The 9738-nt window shown below is 38.2% G+C and overlaps 1 protein-coding gene across 4 annotated transcripts; it reads left to right on the forward strand.

Moving 5' to 3' along the window:
• Positions 1-289: 289 nt before the first annotated feature.
• LOC149303721 (cytochrome c oxidase subunit 6B1-like) lies at positions 290-8220 on the forward strand. Of its 4 annotated transcripts, none has more exons than XM_089480112.1 (5): positions 290-387; positions 1202-1235; positions 4158-4286; positions 5521-5621; positions 7964-8220. In XM_089480112.1, exons 3-5 carry the CDS (start codon positions 4160-4162, stop codon positions 8015-8017), a joined length of 282 nt encoding a protein of 93 aa, XP_089336238.1. In that variant the 5' UTR covers positions 290-387; positions 1202-1235; positions 4158-4159; the 3' UTR covers positions 8018-8220. The 4 variants fall into 4 exon arrangements, with proteins under 4 accessions (XP_089336238.1, XP_089336236.1, XP_089336237.1 ...); XM_089480110.1 differs by having other exon boundaries at positions 294-387; positions 1202-1251; XM_089480111.1 differs by lacking the exon at positions 290-387 and adding an exon at positions 419-595.
• The last annotated feature ends 1518 nt before the right edge of the window (positions 8221-9738 follow it).

A 9738-nucleotide genomic window follows, 5' to 3' on the forward strand; every position in this document is an offset into this window, starting at 1 on the left:
GGAAATGACTTGAAGGCACACAACAATAACAATATGTCTTCATGTCGCCTGTTGACTTATAGCAACCCCATTAATTTCATATGGTTTTTTAAGGCAAGGGATACTCTAGAAGAGGCTTGCTAGTGACTGAGTGAAATTAGGAAATTCACACTCTCTCAGCCTCAGAGAATGGCAATGGCAAACCGCTCTCTGAAGAATCTTGCCAAGAAAACCCTGTGATAGGTTTGCCTTAGTGTCACTGTAAGTTGGAAATGAAGGCAAACAACACCACAGCACCAGGCCATTTTGCCTTAACTGACTGATTTCTGCCCACCCATTATTCTCTATCTACTGCTTCCGGAAGCTTCTGTGTCTGTCAGTTACTTCAAATCTGTGGCCAATCACCAGGCGCCACAGCAGTATCTGCGATCTGATTGGCTAGAGAGTGTTTTGACTTTCCACATTCCTTCTGGAAGTTTCTATAAGGGCCAAATCAGCTCCAGAGACAAGAGTGAGGGAAGGCAAAACAGAACTCCTTCTTGCCAGTTGTGACCACCATTTTAAAACCCTTATCCCAGAGCTAGTTGCAGAAGGTTCTTCAAAGCCTCAGTCAGAGGTCTGGATAGTGTTTCACATCCATTAAATGCGACACTTTGCTTAGAGCAGGGTGCCCAGATGCCCTCCTTTTCCAGGACATGCCCTACATTTCAGCCTTCTGCCCAGGAGGAATTCCAAAATGTCCTCCATTTTGACTAAGAAGCATGAGCTTATATTTATATGAGTGTTTTTAGCTTTTATGTCGTAATGCCCTCCATTTTTTTCTCAAATGCTCTACATTTTGTGGTGCCTTGTCCTCCTTTGGCGTTAGGACATCTGGTCACCCTGGCTGAAAGCCTTTGCTTGGTTCCCTTTAGCTTCCGGGGGGGGGGGGGGGAGAAGACTTATGTTCCCTCAGAGACAATATGTCAATATCCTGGGAATTATAGTTTATTGTGGCACCACAGCTCTCTGACAGAGAAGGCTAAATGTCTCATGAGACAAGCTACAGTTCCCAGGATTCCCTAGCATTGAGGAAGGGCAGTTAAAGCGGTCTCAAACTGGATTATTTCTGCAGTGTGTTTGGGACCCTTGATAAGATTAACATTGTAAGATCAGGGAAATATGTTGTATGCAGCCCTATTAATACAATGAATTAATTGTTAATCATTTGCTTCCATCTTAGATTTATCCTTTCAACTGGTGCATCAGAGACAGAGGTTTGTTGAAACTGAGGTAATAATGTGTGATGACTTTTGGGGTTTATTTCTCTTTCAATTCCTGTACAAAAACAACAGCAGCTGTGATGGCCACAAGGAAAATTCAGAATCCATATGCATGGATGATCATAGTAAAACTCTTATATTATATATCCTCAACTGTCATCTCGGCCTCAGAGGGAGCCATCAGGCAGACCCAGCAACATCTTGGTTTGCCTGAAGGACGAGACTTCTCCCTCCGTTAACTGTATTTTGTATTGTATTACGATTTTACTGTACACCGCTATGATCATCGCGGAATAGCGGTCTATAAATAAAACATATTATTATTATTATTATTATTATTATTATTATTATTATTATCTGTAGAATGTGGTGCTTAGTTTCACAGGAAAATAAGACGATCTGTGAATGATTCATAGTAAGACAGTAGAGTGCTGAGAAGGGAATGGGCTGAAATTCCCTGGGATCTTGCAAATAGGGCAACTGTTTCAGAAGGTCGCAGACAGTATTTCTTGCTAGATGATTCTGGGTGGTGATGGGAGAAACCAGGCTGTCACAGTAAGTAACCAATGTGGCATTCTGGCGTTTCCCAACACCAGATACAACACTTATCCCCACACTTTAGTGTATTCTTTCTTAATTCCAAGATATACTGGAACAAAAAGTTTTCTTCTTTTCTCCTCCTTCCCCCCTTCTTTAGAGTTATAATTATATAGAGCATCAGTAAAATAGCACCTTTGTGCTATACCACGATAACCATAACAACAGCAACAACTAAAGAACAGAAAAACCACAGGATCATTTTAGCAAATCTTTTTTAAAAACGAATAAACAAACAAATCATTGGAAGAGCCCTAGAATAAGAAATTCCTACAAATTCCTCCATGAGTGGCTGCAAACATAACAAGTGGCAAAACTCAGCAAAACCTAAGGAGCTATACCATGAAAACTCAAGTTTCTTTAGCCCAATCAGGAAAATTGGAATAGTCAGTAGATGCTACCTCAAGATATTAGTTGATTCCTGATAATGCAAGGGCTTGTGTTTTTTCCCTATAGGGCAAAACATAGCTTGGGAGGTGAGTGCTAGCTTGAGGAAAGGGTTTGGCTAGGAAATTATGATTTCCCAACATATCCTTCCTCTGATTCCTCCCTCTCCCTATTTTTTTTTCCTTTTGAAAACACACACCACTCCCAATTATTCTGGTGTCATCCCAATAGCCTCCAACTGTCCCAGTTTGACAGGACAGACTCTGTAGATCCTCTTTTGTCTCACTTTCTCAGCTGCTTTCAGAATGTCCCAATTTCTCTCTGTTCCTCTCAGTTTGCCTCTTGAACTTTTCTTACTTGAATCACTCCAGATTGAATTCAAAGTACTGTACAAAAGTAGTTTGTACACACTTAACAGGAGGTAGATAAGTGGGAGAGAGGTGGAGTCTTGCCCTTCCTAATAGGCTTATTTGGGCTCTTAATTTTAACAGGTTTTCTTAAACTCAGTACTGTATATACATTCCAAGGTTTCTCTGCTTCAAATGGTAGTTTGTGTGTTCTTCCTCATTCATAACTTTTGCTCTCTTGTTGCCTGGCCCTTTGACACTCTCTGCTGTTGCTTGCCCACATGTGTCCTGGTTTTCATCTGAGAAAGGTTGGAGGGTATGCACTTCTTTTTTGGCACTTCTTGTTAAAACAAACTTGGGTCTCATTCCCACTTAAACCAGTTTGCGATTCGCCTTCGCTCCGTGTTGGTAAATCGATTCCAAAAGGTCTGTCGTTTCTACTATGAAAGCGGATCTTTTTATTAGCCCCTTGTAATCACTTCTTTTTTGGTACAATTGTCATCCCCACTAGTTTGTGCTGCTTCAAAATGCATTTCAATCATCTGTACATAATCAGTGACATAAGCAGGAGCCAGGGCAGCTTGGGAACTAATAAATTGATAGAAGATTGAAGATTAGATTCATTAGTTTTGCAACTACTTGCCTCACTGATTGCAAGCAGTTGCAAAATCAATTAATTGAATCTTTAATCAATTTTTAAAAAATAATGTGCCCATAGGTCACACTATAAGCACAAAGGCCGAAGGGGGGGGGGGGGCAATGGTGGATCTACCAAAAACCGAGGAAGGATGGTAAACACCCCTCTGCCATTAGTCCATCCCTTCCAGAATGATGCGATTCAAATCCATTGTTCCCACTTGTTGAACATGCTTTGATTCTTTTCAAAAGAGCCGCCAAAGAACTAGTGTCAGAAAAGAGTGGGTTGTGTGTGTGTGTGTTAGCCTAGCTTCATCGCGATTGAAACCAATCACAGTAGGATAGGAACTGGCTTTAAATGGGAACGACAGTCATATAATCTGATCAGCAATTCGCTTTAAATCATAGTGGGAACGCAGCCCTGGACTGATAGTGGGAAATTTTTGAGACCATGAGTCAGTAGTCTGTACAAAGAGGGCCTAAAGAATAGCAGGGGCAATAAACACTGTAATTTAGGGACATTATTATTAGTAGTAGTAGCAGTAGTAGTATCCTGCTTTCCCCAAAAAATTTGGACCCAAAGTAGCTTACAGTTTAAAAGCACAGTACAATTAAAAAAGTGACAATTAAATCTGATGTTGCTTATTCATTCATGATATTGAACATTTAAATGGTAAGACTGGAAGAAAATGTTTTGCAGAGATAACTACTGAGCTTAAAAGAGACACAGCTTGAATTGGGCTGAAGAAGACTTGGCCAAGACAAGCACTGTCATTTATTAATCTTATTAATACTTTGGGACAATTATAGACCAGAGATATTGGTAGATACATCTGAAAGAGAAGTCCAATATTTTTGAAAAAGAGAGGATGGCTGGGATTGTTAATTAATCTAAAGAAAGGGCAATGTGGCCGATTACTTTAATGTCTTTTCTCTCCCTGCCTTGCAGAAATGCAGAAGGTTACACCAGATGGCCTCTCCCAGCGGAAGAAAAGACAAGGCGACTATCTCACAGCTCCATTTGACCCACGCTTTCCAAATGCTAACCAAACTCGTAACTGCTACCAGAATTATTTGGGTAGGTTAAAAACAGGATATGGATACATTGCAAGAGGTGAAATTATTCATGCATGATATTGAACTGTTTCTTATGTATTTGGGAGGGCCATGATAATAATAATAATAATATCTTATCTGAATTCAAACACATAGCTGTGTAAGACTGAAATATCACTATGCAAAGGGATTTTATAATACCTTTGAGACTAACTTAGCAAAGGAAGTTGTAGCATAAGCTTTCATAGACTTGGTTTAGTTCACATGAATGGAGTGAACTGGGGCCCAGGAAAGACATTTTTAATCTGACTGTATGAATACATAGAAATGTAAAAATTGTGGGTATAGTGACAAGTTCCGTTTCAGCAATGGTTGTTGAGGGACAGAGACAGGAAGAAAGATGTTGCCTAAGGCCGGGGTGAGTGGATGACCGTATAAATGGTGGAAGGAGTTTTGGAATGTGGTATGTACAGGCTGGGAACCAGAAAGAAGGTGTGATAAATTAGCCAAGAGCATCCTCATGAGGATGGGGATTTAATCAGTGTTATATGTGGTATGCGAAAAAGCCATTGTTTGTGTTCAAGCCTCTATTAATAGATTGGAGTTTGTGGATATATTCCAGTTCAGCTGTTTCTCTTTCCAATCTTCCTTTATAGTTTTTTGTTTGTTTGTTTGTTTGTTCAAGGACTACTGTCTTGAGGTCAGAGATGAAATGCTCCATAAATCTGAACTTGTTACCACATCATCATACCCATAGGTTTTGCATTTCTATGGCTAGTCATACAGTCTGATTATAAAGGTACTGGCAACAAGGTCAATCCCTGTACCTGAGGAAGTAGACCAAGTTTATGCTACAACTTCAGTTGCTCACTTCCTTATCTAAAATATTTTTGTTGGCCAACCGAAATGCACAATATACTTGTTGCAAGCTTTCAAAGCTCTTCATCAGGCAAGATGTTTATTGTGCATTTCGGTTGGCCAATAAAGGTATCACTGGTGGATTTTTGTTTGTATTTGTTAAATGGCCAACACAGCTCCCTTTGAATGTTTTTAAATATTTTTGGTTAGCTCAATGAGCTTTTAGTCACTGGAAAGAAAGAAGGTGATTTCTGGTCATGCTAAGAAGCTAATTAAACACAGCTGAGAAGCAGATTAAGCACATTAAACAAATATTAAATATTAAATGCCTCTCAACGCAGACACAAGACTGATGGCACTTCAAAAGATGATATGACATTGCTTCTCCTTCCTTGCAGATTATCACCGATGTGTGAAAACTATGAAAGCCAAAGGCAAGGACATCAAGGTGTGTGAGTGGTACCACAGGGTCTATAAATCTCTGTGTCCTATTTCTTGGGTAAGTGACATTTGCATTGCTAGGCAACATTGTATATACAGATAGGGTCAAAATATGCACTGTATTAAATGTGAAATATGTAGCTTGTTATTTATTTATTTATTTATTTATTTATTTATCCAATAGAATATTTTTATCTTGCCCTCTTCCATAAAATCAGGGCAGCATTTAAAACAACATAAACAATTTAAAATAATTCCAGATAAAGAATAAAATAATTTTAAAAAGCTAAAATCATATTAAACAGATCATGAAGTTAAAATAGCAGAAAAGGCTAAAACAGCTAAAACCATGTACAGTATATGTACAGTAGGCCCCAAAAGTTTTAATAAAAGCCATGTTTTGGCAATCAAGCTTCCAAAGGGAGAGCATTCCATCAATGAGTTGCCACAGCAGTGAAGCCCCTCTCCCATGTTCCTACGCTATGTATCGCTCTCACTAGTGAAACACAGAAAAGGGGTTGTCCACCAGAATTCAGTTCTCAAGCAAGCATATATGTAGAAAGGCACTCTTTCAACTATCAAGTTAAATATTACTTTTTGTTTTACTCTAAAGTTAGCACAAATAGCCCTCAACTTGACTGTGATGAGTAAATAGGCATGGGAGATGTTAAATAAATAAATAAATAAATAAATAAATAAATAAATAAATAGTTTATTTATATTTTCTGCCTTTCCTTGCAGATCTAGGTGGGATCACATCAGTAAAAAAACAGCACAATACATAGATACATAGATAAAATTTTAAAATTCCTATTAATCCAATAAAATAACAAATCATCATCTACTCATCCAATTGTCATACCATGATAATCAAGGGTATCTTATTGCTGTAACCCGCCCGGATCCCTTGTGATTGGGCAGGCTATAAATAAATCATCATCATTGTTATTATCTAAAAATATATGTGCTCTCCAATAGCATCATTTTTTTAAAAAAAAATGGCGTATGGGACAGAATTTTTTATTCATTTATTTTGAGTAAAACTAAAACAGAGTACAGCTTTAAACTACCCTCATATATATGCTTTAGTCCTGATTAAGCTCTAGTTCACATACACTATTATAGAGTAAAAAATAAGCTCTTTTAGCTACACAGTATGCATGTAGTATAGCACATGTGTGTATGTACCTTCTAGTTGCCTGTCAGCTTATGACGACCACATGAATTTCCTAGGTTTTTGTTAAGCAAGGAATACTCAGAGGTAGTTTTGCCAGTCTGCCTTCTGAAATACAGCCTCCAGCACCTGGTATTCATTAATGGTCTCCAACCAAGTACTAATCAGGGCTAACCTGCTTAACTTCCAAGATCAGATGGAATCTGGTGTCTTTATGTTATTCAGGTCCCTAGCATGGCATATTGTGTGACCAAAAGACCTGGGATCAAATTAGATGGATTTACATAGCATGTATTTAGAAGTAGTGCTCCCTTAAGTGGTAAAAAAGTTGTCTGTTTGTCCTAGCACAAAACTCCTCTCAGCTCCTATGTTTTGCAAATTAGCTTGCTTTGTTTTGCGATTGATCATTGTGAGATAATAGAAGTACCTATTGTAGGAGTAAAATCATGCTTTTCCCCATAATGTCTTGCTTGATCTGTAGGTAAAATTAGGGTTAGAACTAGATGGTCATACTTAGAAGACCATTGAAATAATTCAGATTGAAATCAGCCATTAATAACTTTAAATTCCCATTGATTTAGTAAGTCTATTCTAAATATGACTATTGTAATTATCTGGATAATCTGGCTGCAACCTAGATATTTTAATGTGAAGGATTTAGAGTCTTGTTCATCATAATTCTTCAAACCCTATCTACACTAATTTTCTGTGGCTGAGCTAGTAGGAAATAACCCACTACAGGTAGAAGATTTTTGAGTACTGTTAAATGACAGAAAAATGTGAATTAAACAGATGGCCTTTTAATTTCTATCATAATTGGAGAAAGTCATCATGATTTGAGTGTTAAAGTAACTTCAGAAGGCCAGGGAACAAATCTCCACTCAGCCGTGGAAACCCATAGGATGACCTGCAGCAAGCCGCATTTTCTTAACCTTACAGGAAGGCAATGACAAACATCTGAATAAATCTCACCAAGAAAACCCTGATGAGGTTGCCATAAATCAGAGTCCTTGGGCACTAATAATAATACTTATTTATTTATACCCCGCTCTTCAGCCAAGGCTATCAGATGGGCTTACAATTTGTTAATTAGACATTTCAACAACAATATAGGGAACTTGTGGAACAGGGTGAAGGATATAATTTGATACAGTTTGCCCTGGAAGAATAATGTCTTGTTCCCTCTCTTAACATGTTCAAATCCTATCTGTTTTCTCTTTCCACAGATAAAGCGCTGGGATGAACAGCGTGAACAGGGGACTTTTGCTGGCAAAATATGAATCTCCAGCTCCCTTTTTCCTAAACAGGAGACACTCTTGGAAACTCCCACCAATGGGTATTCTTACAGCCCCACCCAGATTGGTCAATCAATCTGTGAGTTGATTCAACAGACTGAATTAGTTAAATATCTTTGTGGACTTAAAAAAAAATTTACCAATAAAAATAATAATAATTTGTAAAGAAAAAAAAGGAGAAAAGTCATTTCCAATAAATTTGTTCTTGAAATCCTAAACATGCATGTCATTTCAACCCCTTATTTCCTGACTCTTTACTATGTGATATTGTTTAATTCTCCTATGAAGCTTCTCAAGATTATTGATATTTTAGAGTCTCACTGGTTTTTGAAGATGTTGCCAGTTTGGGTTGCTATCCCTCCTTGGTAACAAGGGGTTAGGTGTTACTAATATTTCCATTGAAAACTAGTTTTCCCCCTGTATAGGTTGTTCCACATAGATTAAAGAACAAGTATAGAATATGAGAAAAGCAGTACAAAGGGGATGGATTAAACCTTTCACCCTCAATGCTATGGACCTAATTTAAATCTGCATTTCCTCACCACCCAGACTCACTACTTTATACAGACATTTAAAGGAACCGGAAATTGATAATAGTCTTGCTGTGCAAGGCAGAAGACTGTGGAATCATCAAATCAGATAGTGAGTCAAAGATCCCTTTGCCCCAAGGGAAGATCTATGATGATGATGATGATGATGATGTTGATTATGATAAAACAGTAGTAGTAGTAATGGTTGTTGTTGTTATAATTATGGTTACTCATCCTCTTTCATGTATACTCTTCTTTCTTCCTTAAATTAGGACTCAAGGCAGCTTACAGTTTAAAACAAGTACAATACAGTACAGTTTAAATTATACCAAGGTCAACATTAAAACAGAATTAATCTATTCACAATATTTTTAAAAATTTAAAAGATACACCTAAAAGGAATGAAAAAGCAGTTAAGAACCAGTTAAATAAAAATAGTGCAGTACCTTTAAAAGCCCTTTATTTAAAAACCTTTAGCCTAAATGCTTGTTGGAATAAAAACAGTCTGCATATGCCGAACACACACCCAGCAGACATCGGAAGTAATTAATGCAAAAGGTGTGAAATCAAGGCATAAACACCCACCCCTTTGCCCACGCCCAAGCATGCTGTCCAAGAAAACAAGGGTGTGAGGGAAATGAACATTCACATACTGAGCAGGTACACACCTAAAATCCAGGCTGGGGTCAGGGAAAGTGACTGAACACACCCTGCAGGGACAAGTGAAAAAGATTAAGTGTGCCTATAAAGGAGTGTGGCAAAGGGGAAATAAGTCTCTGCCCAGAATAAATGATTACGGAAACAGGTGTCGGAAATGCAGTTATGCACATGTAGTATTCAGAGGATTGGCAGCAAGCACAAGGCCGCTACTCCCTGATGTCTGCAGTGCACAACTGTGCATACTGCCATCTTTAGTGTTGCTGTGTGTCTGACTCCTGCTTTACAGAGGATTCTCTTCTGTTTGAAGGGCTATCCAGTTCAAGTCTGGTTTAAAGATAAATAATCTTAAAAAGAGTTGGCATGGTGTAATGATCTGAGTATCGAATTAGGACTCTGAGAAACCAGGATTCAAGCCCCCACTCAGTCATGGAGACCTACTCAAATAATTTTGAGCAAGTCATACTCTCTCACCTTAGGAGAAGGCAATGGCAAGCCTCTGCTCAATACATCTTGCCC

Source organism: Sceloporus occidentalis, unplaced genomic scaffold (genome assembly GCF_023333645.1).
Source record: "Sceloporus occidentalis isolate IW3139 unplaced genomic scaffold, rSceOcc1.0.p SCAF_14, whole genome shotgun sequence".
NCBI classification, from domain to species: domain Eukaryota; kingdom Metazoa; phylum Chordata; class Lepidosauria; order Squamata; family Phrynosomatidae; genus Sceloporus; species Sceloporus occidentalis.

Coding starts and splice junctions, on each gene's coding strand:
- LOC149303721 (XM_089480112.1), top strand. CDS start 4,160: ATGCAGAAGGTTACACCAGATGGCCTCTCCCAGCGGAAGAAAAGACAA. Junction 4,287..5,520: donor CTGCTACCAGAATTATTTGG/GTAGGTTAAAAA, acceptor CCTTCCTTGCAG/ATTATCACCGATGTGTGAAA. Junction 5,622..7,963: donor CTCTGTGTCCTATTTCTTGG/GTAAGTGACATT, acceptor CTCTTTCCACAG/ATAAAGCGCTGGGATGAACA.